Here is an 18,788-nt window from a genome sequence, read left to right as displayed (position 1 = left end):
CGGGCGGGGCGGCGCTGCGGAGGGGCCGGCGGGACCCGCCCCGGAGCGGGCGGGGCACGGGCGGGCCGGGGGCCAGGCCCGCGCTGGGCTGGGCCGGAGCCGTGGGTGTGCCGGCGGGACAGGCTGCTTCACCGGGCTGAGAGCAATCTGCTCTGAGCAACCTGCGTCGGCCCAAGCATCAGACTTCAGTGGGCCCAGAGCTGCGGCTGGTGCTCCTCAGGCTGTTCCAGGAAAAATAAAAAAAGGGCATGTTTTGTGTTGTCTTATTTGTGTCGCTATTTGCGTTGTCCCTGGACGCAGAGGCTGTTCCTGGAGGCAGAGCGGAGGTAGCCCGGCTTCCCGAAGCACTTCATGCACCCTGTAACCTGTTGGATTCCCTGAGGTTTCCTTAGCGGCGCACCCCACCACTTTTTTTAAAAAAAACACGTTCCTTCAGAATTTAGGGTTATTTTCCGAGCCCTGACCCGCGTGCACGCCTCTGCCCCGAGGGTAATGCCCTCCCTGCGGTATGTCTCCAATTCTGGGCTCCTCACAGAGAAAGACATGGAGCTCCTGGAGAGGATCCAGCAGAGAGCTACAAAATTTATCAAGGGAATGGAACATCTTCCTTCGGATGAAAGACTGAGAGAGTCGAGCCTCTTTAGCCTTGAGAAGAAGCGACTGAGAGGGTGCCTCACCAATGTCTATAAGCATCTTACTGGAGGGTGCCAAGAGGCTGGGGGCAGGCTCTTCTCCGTGGTGCCAAGCAATAGGACGATGCAATAGAGACTGAGCCGCCTGGATGCAATCCTGTGCCATGTGCTGTAACATGACCCTGCTTGAGCAGGGAGGTTGGAGTAGACGACCCGCTGTGCGTTCTGCGATTCTGTGACATGGGAAAAAAGTAGGAGGAAAGCATAAACTCGGCAGCCGCCTCCTCAGCGCCGGCCCGTCCCGGAACCCTGCGGCTGCCCCGCGGAGCTCGCCGCCTCCTCCCGCCGCTCTGCTCGGCGCTGGCTGAGGGCAGCGGCAGCGCGGCCTCCGCGGAGCCGCCCCCGGGCCCGCCCCGCCGCCAGGTGCGGTGCCGCCGCCGCCCGTGGGCTTAGGGAGTGCTGTCACGGCGTGTGTGGGGCAGGGAGGCTCCTGAGGACCGGGCTGGCCAGACCTTTCCGTCGGCGGGTGCCGAGCCGGGATCGCCGCCATGAGCAAGATCTCCAAGTTCTTCAAGGGGGGCGGCTCGGCCGCCTCCAAGGGCCGCGGGGGTCCCTCGCCGCAGGAGGCGCTGGCCCGGCTGCGAGAGACGGAGGAGATGCTCAGCAAGAAGCAGGAGTACCTGGAGACGCGGATCGAGCGGGAGCTGGCGGTAGCCCGGCAGCACGGCACCAAGAATAAGCGAGGTGAGTGCGGGCCGGGCCCCGCGCGGTTAAATCGCGGGGCTGGAGCGCCCTGGGTACGGGGGGGACTCGGATCTCGTCGGGGCTGTGGCTGGGCCGGGTCACCTGGCTCCGCAGGTGCAGTGTGGTTCGCCTGTGGGCTCCGAGTGAGGAGCGCCGCACCCGAGGCGCGATGGTGGGTTTGGGTCTTTGGCATCTATTAGCGTTTAATGAACTGTGGATTCACATAGCGGGATGGGAATCTGTCATTCCCCACAAATTTTACTATCTGCGGTTTCCTGTGCGATTCTCCTGTTCGTGCTCTGAACCACAGTCGGTGCAGGTAGTGGCTGCATACGGAGGGCAAAGGTACTGCTCCTCAGCGAGGGGAGGCAATCCCTGTTTGGGGGCCGAGCCTTGGCTGAACGAGATGAAGGATGTGCGGATCTCGTGTATAGTCGTGAATAAATGCACATTGTCCCCATTGCTGGCAACTGAGGAACAAAGTGATGCAATACTCTGTCCAAATCATGTAAGAAGTATATGATAGCATTAGTGACTACTGCTCTGGGGCGCTGTTAGCTACAAAGGAGAGCATGCTAAGGGTTCAGAAGGTCTGGCTCCTGTGTATACCGATGTTGTCATCCCTGGGAAGCAAATGATGGTAGTCAGTGTCTTAGGGATATACAGGCCTCTGAGAAACAAGTTAATTACTTCCTGAAGTCACATGGAGGCCTATTTGTCTACTCTGTGCTGTGTTTTAATTTAAATGCTTCAAAACAGAAGAAGAACATTTTGAATTAAAGATTTGTGATGTAACAAGAAAGTAGGTCTTTTGCCTGCTTGTTCTGTTACTCAGTAATTTAAAAAATAATGCCCCGTAACTTTGAATTTGTGTGGAGCTGTGTGTTAGAGGGGCCCTGCTTAGCCATCTAATGTATTTTTAATACTTAAGCATTTAATAATTATCAGAAAAAGGCAGTTTAACTAAACTAACTTTTAGTTAAAATGGATTTAAAATCTTGGGTCAAGATGGACAGATTTGAAGGCACAGTTGGGAGAGTAAAGTTAGTTGAGAGCTCAACTGAGCTGCTCATGAGGATGGGAGCTCTCACAGTTGTCCCAGTTGCACAGTCTCTACTCCCCTGGCTTCAGCTGAAGTGTCTCTTGGTCCCTTGTCCAGGTAGTGGCACCTCTGTACTGTCACAGTGAGCTAGTTCAGGAAGGTGATCCAGCTGGGAGCTAATGGGACAAAGTGGCCGGGCAGCTCCTGGAGCTGAATTTATTGTGCAAAAGCCTGAGCTGCAGGGCTGGTGCAAGAAAACAGGTTGGTTTCTATGACAGTAGCAATTCCTGGTTAAATCCAGACATGCTGCTCTGGAACTTCATCCCAAACCTGAACTATAAGCTGGCACATTTGCGGAAAGAAAAAGCATTTCCTGCCTCGCTCCTGCCCTTGTGCTGCTCCCTTCCTTTCCCTTAGCAGAGCTCCCTGAAGGGTGTGTTTCCAAAAGCTGGATATTGTAAAATATTGTGTTTTCCTTTGTCTGGGTTATTTTTTACCCAGGATGGTTTAAGTTCCACTTATCCAGTTGACCTGGTAGCTGCATGAGAGCTTGTGCACCTGTGAAGGAGAGAATGGGGTGCAGACAGGAATGAAAATTTGTTGGGAAAAGGTGGATCTGTTTGTTCTTTAACTCAGCTGGTTGAGGGTGGTTTCAGGTGTGTGTTGGCCTTTTGCTTCGGGCATGCAGCATTTGATAGTTGAAGCTTTTCTCTCATATTGTTGTTTCCACTACAGTGCTCAATGTGCAATTGCCCTAGTTTTTATCTATGAAATTGTTCATGGAGTCGTATTGCAAACTGTAGTGTTGAGCTCACCATGGTTAAAAATAACTGCCTTTTATTTTGTCATTTGCTCAGGGACCAACAGTTAAGAGCAGTAAAGAGGCAAGAGTAGGGCTAGAAGTGCTGTGTGGCAGTTGTCATTCATGCCAAAAATGGTTCTAAAACCAAAATGGGACAACGTAAGTATAGTCAGAGTATGAGTATGAACCATATATTGTTTAAAATATAACCTTGCTGTGTCAAAGTGCTAGCAGGATAGTCAGTGAACTTAAGTCCTCAATAATATATCTTCATTTGATATGTCAGTTGCTTTACAGTTTAATTACTGTTGATTTACATTGACAGCATATGAACTAGTGTACAGCACTGTATAGTTCAGAGAAAATCTGTGCTAACCACCATCTTTTGTAACATTATGTAAACATACACATAAATGAGAGAAAAAAGGTTTTACTCGACATTGCCTTGTTGAAGTGAGTGTTTCAGAGGGACATCACTGGTAATTTTAATGTAGTTTTTTTCTTCATTGCATCTGTGTAGAAGCCGATGGAAACTAAAATGGGGCTGTCTGCAACTGGAGAAAGATGTATTTAGGGATAGAAAATGCACCAAGTTAGCATGATATCACTTGATTTTTAAGTGCATGAGTCTGAGTCAGTTGCATCAACACAAGTGAGAGCAGATTCAAGCACCAGCAATTTCTCATGACTTCATATGACTCTTGAATGGGTTTTCATGTGACATCAGTAGGCTCAACTTGATTTGAAAGCTGTAATGTGTTAGCTATGCCAGAGATGTGAAACATCACTGAAATACTCCTGCATTTTCCTTTATGAAGTATTTCTGCAGTTCCTGTACCTAATCTGAAATTAGCTATACTTTTGAGGTGATACATTTCCAGCATTCCCCATTAATATCTGATTGTAACTAGACCGCTTCAGGGTTGTTTGCTGAAATTCCTCCTGAGGAGGCTGTGTCATGAGAAGCAATATCTTTTTCACAGTTTGCACTGACTTCTAATGTCTCTCCATTCCAAGGACAAATTATTTTTTAATGTCTTGCTGTACTTTTTGGTGGTTTCTCAGTTTCAACCAGTGCATAGCTGCCAATTCCATCTGCATATTGGCTTTTCTTCTCCATTATTTTGAAGGACGCAGAAGAAAATGTAAAGAACAGGAAGTGATACTGAATATTTGAGAACTTTGTTCAAAAGGAAATGTGTTTTCTGAAGCATGCCTGCAATTGTGAAAGTAACATACACATGAAGGTGTGTTGTTTCAGCCCAGTGTCTTTCACAGATCATAAAAATATTAAAAAAGTAATAAAAAGTATAAAGTTAAGATAAGCCATCCTGAATAGGATTAAATCTTAACCATAAAGAACCACATAGTACTACTGAGGACAAAACCTATGAAGAAAGTGGGAATAACAGGGAGGAGCTGCTAAATATGTTGTGTGTTATGTTTGGGCAGGGCTGATGTAGCCGTGTAGCATTCCTTTTCAATGAGTTAGGTGTAACCAGGAGGCTCTGGAAGCCAAACAGTGATGCAGTAGTTGTGTGCTGTGATGGACAGGAGAGTCATGCCTACGGCAGGCTGTGGGACAGGTTGGGAGTGAGGGTTTCTGGCAGGGACATCAAGGAAGGCCCTTGGTGTGTCTTTGCTCTGTGAGTTACAGTGATTGTTCTCTGACTTTGCTGATCACATTTCAAGTGTCTTGCCATGAACTGGAATACTTATAACTGGTCCAGCTCGTTATTGTTCTTGATTTAGCTCCTCAGTTATAACTGCGTGTGGCTTCCTCCACAAGGCTTTAAGGATTATGAAGTGCTGATAATGAGCCTAATTAGGGTCCTGTGATTTTTATGGCCTCAGCAGCACTGCCTTCGGTTGTCCCTGGAGTGAGAAAGATCGAAGCTGCAGTCCACAAATCCCTTGCAGGTCTGAGATGGAGGTTTGTGAACTGATACTTTCACAGTGGTGTTACACCTTCAGAAGAAACGCTCTTTTCCTACTTCAGTAGTTTCCTCATGGGAATTATAAGTATTATTAGACAATTGTTTTATTTCTGCTTCAGAAAATGATGAGATTGTTGGTGCTTTCTGTACTGATGGGTTTTGGCAGTGGTCTTGACAGGTAAAGGTGGTATTGTTGCACTGTTGCTTTTCAGTCTGATCTGTCATGAAATCATGAGAAGGGTGCCACCTCTTGACGACAACTCTTTCTCTGTCATTACTTCTGTTTTTCCTTTTGAAATCTGGATATTCAGCGTGGCCAGGATTCTTATTGCCCAGCTGGCCTTTTCTGCTTCCTTAATAAAGTGTCAGCATTGTAGTGATATTGGAAAAATGCCCTTCTATATGTTAGTAAAAGGAGTTCATTAATATGCAAATTTAAACTGTCATCACAGTCTTCTTTTGTTCCAGACATCTTGACTATAAAATAAAATCTTATATTAAAAGCAGTGGTTCCTAATCTATGAGCTGTATCCTGCTTACTGGACTCAGGAGTACAGGAAATGTGCTAAAGTCCAGCCAGCTGCTGACCATTATAAAATTCAGGAGTTGAATTGGCTTCTTTGGAGCACAAAAGAAAAAGTGTATGAGACTGCTTTTGTTTTTCCTTCCTGGAGAAGCCCTCCACCTCTTCCTGAATTAATTGGTGTTAATTACACTTGCTTCGTCAGATTCTACCTCTGCTCAAACTCATCCTCCTCAGGCTGTCTTCCTTCTTTGAGATCTTTGGAATGGGGAACACCATTTTTCAGTGCCATTCTTAGACCTTCAGTGAAGTGAGTTTGTATTCTCTGCTCAATTTAATTATATTTTAATAGATACATTCTTCTCCGGTTTGGTAATTAGAATGCCATAGCATTATAAAGTGGAAGCATTTCAATCCTGTAAGACTTGCACACAAATTTAAAAATTATTGTAATATGCAGTAGAAAAGCACTAAAAGTTCTAGGTACTTTGTAAAACACAGAAAAATAGATTTCAAATTACAAGAAAATTATCATAAATTAGTGATAGGAGATACTTTAGCAAAATACTCTGCCATAAAGAGCATTCATTTAACACAAATCAGGAAAATCATATAGTGTAGTGTGAGAATTTATAATGCTTTGGCTGATAAGGAAGGAGTATGAATTTATTTCTTAAGAAGTGCTTTATTCTGTAAGTCACTGTAAGAAGGAAGATAATATGTTGCACCACTATAATAAGGAAAAGCTGCTTATGAATGGCTGAAGTCACAGAGAGTTTAGCTTCTCCTGTGTTTTCTTGATTTGGGTGTGGTTTAATTAAATGATCTTCAGGATTTTGTAAACAACTGCTTCACGTGTAACTGAGGAAATCCATTTTCTCAGTGAGTAGCCAATAATAACAGCACCATTGCAGAGTCCCATTTCTGAAGAACACTGACTAGAAAGGCTGCCCCATGGTAGATGCTTGCTCCAGCTGAAGTCTTTCTGCATCAGCTCGTTAGTGGTCCTCAGTCCCCAGGGCCTCAGAGTCCTCTCTGGCCCAACTGGTGTTATGCACGGTGTCAGACTGCTACGTTTGTCTGGAACCTCCAGCTTCCTAAACTAAGAATCCAGAATTTAATTTGAACCAATGGAAGTTAAGAAAGGAAGTAGCTGGTGTCTTAACACTACCAATATTAAGCATAAAAAAGTAGGGAAATAATAAAGTAGGTAAAGATTATTTGGGATTAAATCCAAATTATTTTAGAATTGCCAATGAAAATTTTACAATGCTTACATTTGCCATGTGCCTGACATCATCTGGTGTTTTGCAGTTTCTGCAGAATATGCATGATCTTTGAACCATCCCCCAAAACCTGGGAAAATCTTGGATTTGAATGCTGTGATTAATCTGTTGGGATTGTGGTTGCTGTCCTGAAACATCCCACTGCAGGTGATGGAAGGCATCTTAGCCTGTGTGAATGCCTGTCCTCGTGCAGCTCATGATGAGCAATTTTGATCATGTTGATTCAAGCATTTGTCAACAAAGCATTAATTTTTTTAGTGTGCTGTTACACACTGTGCCCTCCTTGGGGAAATCCTGATTTCATTTGAAAAGTTGTGTACCCCAGTGTCAAGGTTCAGGGTTATTGCAAATGAGCAATTTTTACAGGATTGCAACAGCAGCTGCTGCTGTTGAGTTTGGGAGGCCGCAGGGCTGCTGGGGTTTGCAGGCTCTGAATCTGTTTAAAAAATTAAATGTAGGAGACAAGGGAAGGAATGAGGGTGCTAAGAGCATTGAAAGAAACCCAACAATGGGTTAACTCAGTCTTTTAGTTTTGTTTGGTGGGGTTTTTTTTTGCCTGGCACATGTGTAGTTTGGAAAGGATTGACATCAGGAAATGCTTGTGGCAAAATTGTGTGTGTTCCACACCCTGAGGCCAAGAGAAAGTTCTTTTCTCCTCATGCTTGTCACATACATTTATTCTGGTAATGATTTACTCTGGGCAGAGTACGCTGCTCATAACTTAGTAAATATAAAAGACTAATCTCAACAATTTACAAAGGTAATAGGGTGTAGCTGATTTGACTGTGCCTGTGTCTACAAAGTTCTTTATGTTTTCAAATTCTAAGGTTTAAAGATCACGTTCCTAAGTGATTTTAAGGAATAGATGAGCTAAAAGCTGGAGAAATGCAAAGTCCTTCTCTGCTATAACTCATCTACCTGGCTGGGCCATTTGGGCCCTCTGTTGCACTTCAAGTTATTCCTGCTGAGACAAAGTTTAGAAAGTGCCATTGGTGGAGTTGTGTTTATCATGGCAGATCTTCTAGCACTGTCTTAGGTTTTACTTATGTTTTGCAGCTTATTCTTTTCTTCTCTCTTCTGTTTCCTCCCTTCTGACTTTTCTCTGATGTTTTTCTTTTTCCTTCCCATCTTCCCTGCTTTGCCTGTGTGCACAGGATGGAGTTCAAGATCTCCCACTGTGGAGGAAGAAACTGCTTTTCCTTGTGGCACTAAAAGGAGTTAATCTAAAAGAGGCTTCCCAGCATGTTCATGCAACAGCCTGTTGGTGACTAACAGGCTGCAGATCTGGTGTGGCCAAAGTTTGTCTCCCTCACAGTAAGGTAGGAGGGTGAGAATTATAAATTCTGCAGGTCAGCTTGGTGCTGAACTATTGTCTTTGCATTTGCTATGAAAACACACAGTGCACTTTGCCTCTTCCCATTCCAGCTGCCTTACAAGCACTGAAGAGAAAAAAGAGATATGAGAAACAGCTGAATCAAATTGATGGGACACTTTCGACCATTGAGTTCCAGAGAGAGGCATTGGAAAATTCCCACACCAACACAGAAGTGCTCAAGAATATGGGTTATGCTGCACAGGCTATGAAAAAAGTACACGAAAATATGTAAGTGTTTTCTAGTAGCTTCCAAGTTGAACTTAACTAACCACTTTCAAAATATTCCGTCACTCAGACTGTTGTATCAAGTTAGATAGTTTTGACTTCATTTTTGGTTTGGTCATTGAGTGTCAGGAAGGCTAATAGTGCTACAGTGTTATATTTGGCAGAAAAACATCTTTTCCTAACAATAAATCTAGAAGGAAGTTCACTTAACTAGTGAGATCTGTTTTCTTAAGTCTGTCTTGGCAGTGGAGAGTGGCCTCTGCCTTTGGTTTGTCTAGAAGAAAATCTAGTCATGGAAACTAGGTGGACTCTTTTTCTCAGAATCCATAAGCTGGGACTGTGGGATTCAAAGTACTAATTAGATCCACCCCTTCCCCCCCACCCCACATAAAAAATAAAGTTTTTTTTCATATGTCCTATATTGTTTCAGGGGGTGTTTTTCTGCCTGAATAAACAGAGTTAAATCAGAAAGGTTGTTCTGGAAGAAATAAACAGGAATTGAAACAATAATGAAGTTAACAATAAGGGGAAACCTTTAAATGGGGGGCAATTCTGTTAAGTTCCCCACAGTTCTGGTGAAAGCTTAACATCAAAAAAGATCCATGAAATCATAGAATAGTTGGGTTCAAAGGGACTTTTAAAGATAATCCTGTCCAAACACCCTGCAGTGAATAGGATCATCTTCAACTAGATCAGGTTGCTCAGACTCCGTCCAGCGTGATATTGGATGTTTCTAGTGATGGGGCATCCACCATTTCTGGCAACCTGTGCTAGTGTTTCACCACCCTCATTGTAAAAAACTTCTTCCTTGAATCAAATCTAAATTGACTCTCTTTTGGATTAAAGCTGTTACCCTCTGCCCTTCACAACAAGCCACGTAAATGCTTATCCCCATGTTTCCTATAAGCCCCCTGTAAGTACCAAAAGGCCTGTAAAGACACTGACCTTGGGGATCTGCCCAAGGGCTGTGACTGGCTGGCAGAGGTATGAGGAGCACGGAGAGGGAGAGACACATTCTGCTGCAGTTTGACTTTTGTTATAATCCCAACATGGAAGTAGCTGGACTGGGTGTAGGTGAGGGAAAATGATTCCCTGTGAATTCTGCTGTTTATAGAGTCAAGGGCATAAAACCAAATAGGCTCTGTTCAAGTGAGTGTGTTCTGTAGGATTTGAATGATACATCTTTAAAAAAATGTTTCCATGTTACTTTGCCAGGGATTTGAACAAAATTGATGATTTGATGCAAGATATCACTGAACAGCAAGATGTTGCCCAGGAAATTTCAGATGCTATCTCAAACCGAGCCACCTTTGCTGATGAGTTTGATGAGGTTAGTACTTTAGGCCTCTGAGGTTTAACTCCATATTTGCTGTGCAGTGGTTTGTTTCTCAAGAAGTGTGGAGATAAAATTCCTTGGTCCTAGCTTACCCTGTCTAGAACAACTATATAATTTTAATGTAAATATGAAAATTAAATAAAACTATTATATACAAAATATATAATGTAGTAAATAAAAATCTGCAAATGTAAAAATATAAACATTATTTTTATTTTTGGATAAATTTTAAGAAAAGCATTTTTAACTGCACTCCTGTAGTTATTATTCTCATTTGAGCCTTGGAAGAAGGTCACTAAAACATGTAATTTGTACTAGTCCGAGTGGACACTGAAACATACAATTTTTTGTTGCTCCAAATAGACATCCATTTGACTTAAGTGCATGGCCTTATGTCATAGACAGGCTGCTGTTCATAATTCTGAATATCTGGACCATTTTTTAAGATCATTTTTGGTGCTTGGAGATGCAGGTCCTTTCCCTGTTGCCCAGACCACAGAAGTAAATCTGATAGGTAGAAGTAACCCCTGTTGGAGGCAATAAGGTTTCATTCTAAATCTCTTTTCTTCTGAAACCCCCACAAGGTATTTAGGACCTTCTCAAAATTTGTTGCAGGAGCTTTCATCCAGTGCTCCCAGATTTGATTTTGTACATCTAAACAGGAAATAACTTATTTCTGATCCAACAATGGTTGAGGACTCAATCGTCAAGGTTACTCAAAACTCTTGTAGTCTGTGGAATGCAGAGATGGGTATGAAGCTCAATATCACAACCAGTTTTGTTTTGTTTTTCAGTTTTGTTTCAAAATGGCCAAGCACTAAGAATCATTTGAAGAATATCCTGAATACTCAAACCATTCATTCTGTTCCCAACTAATTTGTTCCTATGTGCCCAAATGGACAACAAAGAAAAATATAAATGCTATATTGCACATATTTGCTTGATTGTGAGGAAGTTTCATTGAACAGTTCTAATTTGTTGAAAATAAGAATAATTCTTTGGATTTTGTTCCTATTACCTGCTTTCCTGTATTTCCACTTTGAATGTAAATAGACTTTCCAAGAAGCATTTAGTCATTAATTGCACAAGGAATGGGATTTGGCCCGAGCTTCAAACAAATTGAAAAACATCCTGCCACCCCAAAGAGCTGTACAGTGCTTAACCTTTTAGAGTCTAGGCTTAGTAAGCATGTTTTAGATTGCTCTGGAAGTTCCTAAGGGATACCCGTTGAAGCTGATGTGCACTGTTCCTGTTTGGGAAATAAGCTCCTGTCGCTTGGAGCATCATTGTACCAGCTTTTGCATAGGAGCCTAATACTTACAGCACTTCTCAGTAACTGGGAAACCTTGCTTGCAGGCTACTGCGCCTTAAGTGTGCTAGAATCAGTGACTTAATTGCTGGGATCTAAGGTGGTTTGTTGAAGGATAATATTTAATTTTTAAATTTAATTTAATTTTAATTAATTTTTTTGAAAGGATGTTTTTTCCATGCATTTGGATGCTTTTTCTCTTCACATGTAGTGAGACCATGGAAGCATGTGATTTCTCCTGCTCCAGACAGGCACAGAAGCATAAGAGCTCTTTCCCCCGGGCTGGCACAGTGTATGTTTGCCTTAAATTATAAAACCATGAGAAAGTAAATTCACTTTCTCATGGGTATAAAGTCCTGTGGTAGCTATGCAACCATCATTTTAACTTCTACATTGGTGATAAATGAAGTATAACGCTTCCTTTCTTTGGGAAACTTCAGCCCAGGAATCAGTTCCTTGCTGTTTTTGAAAAGCATACAGCCTTTTTATTTTTAGTGTTGTACGATTTGATCATCTGTCCAAATCAGCCTCTGCACCTAAAAGCCCACGAGTACTGTGTGTTTCAAGAGTGTGTAACAGGACCCAGGAGGACAGTTTTGATTCCAATGCTGCTTTGAAATCACACATAATCCTGCACTTATGTGATAGGGCCAAAGAATAACATTTAATGACAGTCTGCCTTATAACCAGTGGAAGGTGTTTGCCTTTTAAAATGGGAAAAATGGCACATTAAAGTTAGAATCCATTGAAGAATACAGGCTCTAGATTTGGAACAAGCCTGAGCACAGCAGAGAGGCTTTTTACTCCCATATTTGCCTTTTTGGCATGTATTGTACTGCTATGAGTTTTGTTTCTAAGTTTACTCCTTGTCCTGTTTCTGTCATTGTCCTATTTTCAATGTTCAATTAAGGTTTACTTAATTGCCCATACTTAGTTAAAATTATACGTTTAATATGCTGTTTCTTGGTATGTCCTTTCAGGTGTAAACGTTTTTTTCAGTAGTACTTTGCTTCATGGAGGTTAAATGTGCCCTTGCGTGTGATCACTGTCAGTATTTATAAATAATGTTTTCCTTGAATTTAGGATGAGTTGATGGCAGAACTGGAAGAACTGGAGCAAGAAGAACTGAACAAGGGAATGAGAGATGTCAGGTTGCCAAGTGTTCCGTCCACATCGCTGCCTTCTCGCCCTGGTAAAATGCCTGCTTGCCATTTTACATTTCTCATGATTAAGCCATGCTGTGAGAAAGGGGAGAGGAGGAGAGGATTTCAGATATGCATTTGACTCTGTTATAACTTTCAAAATGTTATAAATTCCTTTTCCTATTTTTGTATCTGCTTAACAGACAAAGCAGAGTGGGATTCCATCTTGCTCTGTGAAAACATTTAGGACCAAATTGTCTGTAGATTTGGGGTGACAAACTCAGGGAACTTGACCTTGCACATATACTGTTGAATCTCCTACTGGAATGTAGTAAGATCATTGAGGAATGATCTTTTTTTACCTCTTCTTTTTCTTCTTTTTGGCAATTAAATCCTTAGTCTCTTTCAATTAGAGTCTGACCTAGATTCCAAATGTTTATGTCATAAAGATCCAGCTTTGCAGGGTAGTGGTTTGATATTTTCCGCTGGTATTTTAATTAGAAATGAAGGAGGCATTGGGAAGTACATATTTAAAGACATATTTCCATTCCTTTGCTTTCTTTCAACGGAACAGGTTTATTCCTGATACTAAGCTCTGGTTTTATTTTTCTGTGGTTCCGCCCTGTTCATTTTGAATTCAGCCAGAGGCAGTCAACTTTTACACTTCTCACTGTCAGCTGAAAGACGTGCTGTGTGCTGACATGAGTAAAAGTACATAAATACTTGATGGTAAGGACAGCACACATGTGACACAGGTTGTTTATGGTTTCTGCTGCAGAACAGGTTGCCTAGACCAGCTCCATATCAGATACTATGATATGTGTTTTGGCAGATGGCACTTAAATCCTGAGAAGCAGTTTAAAACATTCAAGCTGAAACTGTGGCCTCATCTACTCAATTGCAGAACAGCTAGTTTAAAAAAAAAAAAAAAAAAATTAGAAAAACAGGGAAAATTCAGTCTGGCCATTTATGATTTGTTTATACATTGTCTTCCAGATATCCAGCTGTGCCAGTTGACATTTTCATTAAACCCAGACCATTTCCATGTGCTTCTTGCTGTTTTAATTTTCTACTTCATCCATTTGCATGGCTGCTTGAGGCAAGATGAACTGGTTACAATTATATAGTTCAAGGTTGTGAAAAACTGGCACATGTTTTCTGAAACTTTCTGCTTACTGTTACACAGCAACAGCAAAGTCAGACCAGTTGATGGATCTATAATGCTTCTTATTGGAGATGAGGGAACTGCAATGGAGAGAGGCGTAGTGACCTTCCCCAGTGACACAGTGAACCTGTGACTCTTGCAGAATAGGGACTGGACTTGTGGCCCTCCATGTGCTTCTCCCGCCCTTAGTCCCTGCAGGGGGTGGTTGCTGTTTCCCTCAGGAGGCTCCTGGCCCCTTGGCTGCCTCAGGTGGGAGCCAGCTGGCTGCTGTAAAGGTACACACACTGGTGTTGGACCCAGTACCAGGGTTCCACTGGTGGCTGGAGAGATGCCGAGCCAGCTGTGCACAGCCCACAGGTTGAGGGAGCAGCCTGAGGCTGAACCTGGGCTCTTGGGCATCAGGCTTGCAGGTCAGCAAATGAGGGCTTATTTGGATGAGGTTTTAGTTTAGTGAAAGCAGGTGATTGGAGATTCGGGTGTGATAGGAGATTTGGGTTCAAAGTGTGTATGGGACCTGATACAGAGCTGGGAACTGCTGTTGCTGTGAACAAAGTAGTTAACTGATGCCACCTGAGCAAAGCAAGTTCAGGAATGTCTTTCTCCATTTAATAAATGACATCACCCATTAAAATGGAGTGAGTTCATTCAGAGACTTGCATGTGCAGAACCTCTCAGCACTATTTGAAAAGGTAGCAGGGTGTGTAGCTGGCCAGAATACGTCACTTTTGCTCATTTACATGATGCTGAGAGAACTGACAGCATTCTTGTGGACCTTTTCTGGCTGTGACAACCTTTAGAAATTAAATGTTTTTTCCTGTGTGAGTCTTTCAGCAGGAATGATGTCAGACCTATATTGTGAACTTTACGGTTCTACAGTGTGCTGGTTTTGCATTTATTGACATCTGGTGAAGATACTAGAAAGGTGACACGCCTCTGGGAATACACATTAAAATCAGAAAAAAATATGTAGTTACTACTACATATAGAGATTAATGTTGGGGCAAAATAGTCACATCTCTTATGAGCTTCATTCCTGCTTTACTCATGTTCAGCTTGCTACTCAGTAAATTGGTCTGAGATCTTCAAATGGAAAAGCACTGTGCAATTCCTCATGCTAACAGATGGAATTGTTCTGACTGTTACATTAGTTGATGGTTATTGTCTCTTTTATCTGCAGCATCGACCAGGAAAAGAGCAGAGGATGAAGATGAAATGAAGAAACTGGCTGCCTGGGCTTCATAAGAGCATGGTCTTTTTATAACACCAAACATTATAGTGCAGGATGTGAAGAGCTGTACTGCTGTTTTATAACCGCACTGATTTAGTGTGGTTCCATTTCATACAGGCTGGGGTTTTTTATGGCACATCTTGCTGAGACTAGTGTTACTGCCATATTACAAAACTAGCTTAAAAATCAACAAACAGAAGACTTGAGTAGTGTCTAAACCTTCAGGCATCATATTTTTTCAGCCTCGTCAAGGGATTTGTTTTATTGTTAGTATCAGTTTTTAATAGGTACTATCTTACCATATCTGTTGGTTTGTAAAACCCGTGTGCCTCACTTATGCTCAAAGCTGGATTCACTTTTGAAATGAGAAAGTAAGTAAGTCATCAGGGCCCTATAACTAGAGGGTTATTTGGTTCAGACTATTTGAATATGAACAAAACAGCTTAATACATGTCCTCATTTGCAAGTTCTTTGAGCCCAAGGACTAATAACTATTCATTTGGGCATGAAGATTCAAACAGCCTGCCTGGAGCAACTTATGGTGTCTTAGATATTAAGAGGAAGCTCTTCTGTAGCCCTATTGAAGTGGGATCTGTTATTTGTTTTGTTTCAACTGCCCAAAATGTCCCATGCACTTCTATAGGTCAGCTTGAATTGTATTTTGGGCTATTTCTGGCTAGGTTACAGAATTAGTGATCGAGGAAAGCAAAATGTCTAGGTTCTTACGGATTCCTGCCAAACACTACTGATTTTCATTATTCCTGTCAAAAATGGAAGAGATTTGACATTCCTATGTTCTCCTCTACCTTGTCTTTCTAGAATAAGTCTTTACTTTGTATGATATTACTTATCCTCATTGAAGGAATTAGCAACATATACTTAATACCATTTCAAAATAGTTTTGATTTCTGAGCATCTGGTTCTTTTCTCTTACTCAGTTTGTGAACAGAAATAATAACCATTGTGTGTTGCATTTTCAGTGCCTTTTAAAACCCTGGTTAAAAGCTGATTCTGGGTTGCTTGTAAAGTTGATGTATTACTGTCTAACTGACAGCATTTTAGCCTAAGGAACAAATGCCACTTTTGAGTGCTAAACTACTGCATATATGGAGAAATTTCTGGTCAAATACAACCCCAAAATTAAATAGGCTGCTTTGTACTAACAAACTATTAAATAAATCTTAAGCTGTATGCTAGTAGCCTGCTGTCAATCATAAGGAAATAGTAAAACACTGTGGAGTTCTTAGGGGTGTAGGAAGCAGAGTCCTTGATCTAGGTCTCTTGTTTTCAAATGAATTTAAATTTAGTGATGACTGAACCACCTGGGGAATAGTGGTGGACTTGTTTTCTGTAGATCTTCAGCAACAGAAGACTGACCCCTTCTCCTGTTAGCCTGTGATGTGCTGGGTGGTCAGCTTCAACAGGCTTCAGTTTAGTGGATTTTAGGTTAAGTATAAGCAAATATGTATTTCTAGAAATGGCCTGCTCAGAGCCTTTTAAGTTGAGCCCCATGGATGAAACCCAAAATGTATAAACCATGGGAAGAGATTGACTTTTTCAGAATTTTCATTCTCTGTGAAAGAATTGCTTTTGGATTGTATATGTATGAGAGCTGAATCAAGCCTTGCCACTTTGGATAGTTTTCTTACTGGAAAAAACTGGGTATGCTAATTCTGTCCTAAAATTTGGAGGTACCAGGAAAATTGTCCTTTTTTGCTGAGAGTAGAAATAATCTGGAATTATTTAATTTTCGTTTTAAATACAAAATAAAACATTTAAAAAAATAAGAAAGAAAGAAAAAAAAAAAAAAAAAAGACAGCTGCCTTACATTTAAAAAGACATTTTGAACTCTCAAGGAGTAGGAAACCAAATACTGACAAAACACTACTTGGTTTTAATGCTTTCTGAAATTCAGCATGAGATGCTAGCTGAAAGCAGGAATATGTAGTAAAATAGCAAATATTCTAAGTTATTTCCAATCCACTTGCTAACCCTTCTGGCTTGAAACCTGTGTTCAAGGTGTGCAGTTTATACAGGTCTCTGAATAGAGTACAGACCATATTAGCACACACTGGGTGTGTGACTGCAAGGCTGGCAGTGTGCTTGTGGACACTTCTGGTATTTCTAAATACGAGGCCATGCCAGCATAGTCCCATAGTTCGGAAAAGCTGGCTTCCAGCCTCTGTTCTTGGTTGAATTAGTAGTTTAACAATGCTTGGCTCTTATGTAGCCCTTGGCATATTTGAAGTGCTCTACAACCTAACGGGTCTCTAAGCTTCCATTTTGAAACTAAAGTGACTTTCAGTCTGCGTTGGAAAATGTGAGCCTGAGGTTTTAGAATTGGGACTTTTCATGTGAACACCCCTCACTGGAGACAAAAACAAAATCCTGTAGTGAAGATCTCCTTTGCAAACCAGCTTTTGACTGCTGATCTCCAGCAATGTTTTGACCAAGTGTTAATCCTGAAAAAGCTTCAGGTTTATGTTCAGCTTATTACTCTCAGACCAAGCACTTTAAAAACTAAATTTTTGAAAGGTGAAGAAATGAAACTGAATATTCAGGTGAGCTGCTCTGAAAGCTTATGTACAGTCTGAAAGACAGACTCATGTACCAGTTCACAGGTGTCATGGGTTAGGCCAGGATGTGAGGTTGGTGAAACACGCAGAAACATTGTAGTGTTCTACAGAAACCAAAACACACCGTAGACCTCCATAACTGGAGTGTTTGTAGCCATATTTTTTGGGACACAAGTTTTCTTCAAGGGCAAAGGGGTTGTAGGGATTTAATTCATCTGAGGGAGTGGCTCTTTCCTGTGTAAATTCAGATAACAGTAGGACAAATGGCTCTTTCTTTTTTGAACATATGCCTGTCTCCGTGCCGAGATGTTATTTGTTTAGTATGTAAGCAATCAAGAGGGGAATATTGTCAACGTGTTATTGTAAATGTACCCTATTGACTGGAACATATTTTACAGGACTGTGGCAGTAGACGGTGTACTATAACTGACTTCCTTTCTTGTTGCTTATTTATGCTGAGATTGTTTTTTTCTCCTAACAGGCTTAGACATTTTTAACTTAAAAAGGGGGAAAATATATTAATAAAAAGTAAAACCAATTCATATATGTATATACATATATATATACACACTGTAAATAAATATTTTGATGTCATATTTGTGTTACCTGCTTTTATTAAATTTCTTTTCCTATCAGGCAGAATTGTAAGTACCCTCCTTACACAGTCATTAGGATATAGTGCTCTTTTAAAGGATGTGAGAATATTTTGAAACTTTTTTTTGATGTATTAATCTTTCAGCAGCCAGTTGGAATTCAAGAATTCTCTGAAGTCAATTTGGTTTAAAAAACAACCAACAAAAAACCCCACCCCAGTGGAAGCTGTGGTGTTTGGGCTGCGTTCCTTCACACTTAACCACTGTGTTGCAAGAAATTCTTCTGATTTAAAAATCTAAAATACCTCCCTCTCCTCCCCTCCCCTCTGACCCAAAGATCTAATCATTGTCTCAGTAATACATTTTTTTCACTTTCTAGGCCTTACTTGAAAGGAAGAACGATCAGGTCTTTTAAAAATGAAAAAGAAAAAAATATGATAGACAAGGATGAAGTGAGACAAATATAAAAGGCATTTTTTCATTCATCTTACTAGAATCTCTTTAAAGTCTGTGTGTGTGTATAGTGTCTCACCTTTTATGTACACACACATATATTGACATGTATGTATGAAATGCTGGAGCAGTGATTTAGGCCCACCATTCATTATCTGGTGTGGAAAGGTTTCAATTGCTTGGGCAGCTTCTCTTTTCCTCTTTGTAAATCTTACAGGCTTTGTCATGAAATGCCAAGGAACTGCTGTGGTTTGAGCACTGCTGACTCTGTCAGGTGGGAGAACAGGGTGAATGCAGTGCAGGGGGAATATTCAGAAAATCTTGCCATCTTTCATGGTATAGAACATATTTTAATATGTCATTTTTTTAGAAATATAAGGAGAAAAATTTAGTCTCAAAAATTATTTAGCAGCACATCTT

At 41.4% G+C, this 18,788-nt stretch overlaps 1 protein-coding gene across 1 annotated transcript; it reads left to right on the top strand.

The window, feature by feature from the left end:
- The first annotated feature begins 1,079 nt into the window (after window positions 1-1,079).
- On the top strand, window positions 1,080-17,906 carry CHMP4C (charged multivesicular body protein 4C). The gene is made up of 5 exons (XM_040085455.2): window positions 1,080-1,376; window positions 8,392-8,569; window positions 9,782-9,896; window positions 12,295-12,403; window positions 14,696-17,906. The coding sequence occupies exons 1-5, from the start codon at window positions 1,181-1,183 to the stop codon at window positions 14,758-14,760; spliced, it is 663 nt and encodes a 220-aa protein (XP_039941389.1). The 5' UTR covers window positions 1,080-1,180; the 3' UTR covers window positions 14,761-17,906.
- Window positions 17,907-18,788: the final 882 nt, after the last annotated feature.

Source organism: Hirundo rustica, chromosome 1, assembly GCF_015227805.2.
Source record: "Hirundo rustica isolate bHirRus1 chromosome 1, bHirRus1.pri.v3, whole genome shotgun sequence".
In the NCBI taxonomy this organism is placed as follows: Eukaryota; Metazoa; Chordata; class Aves; order Passeriformes; family Hirundinidae; genus Hirundo; species Hirundo rustica.
This window is presented reverse-complemented; position numbering and strand designations above follow the sequence as displayed.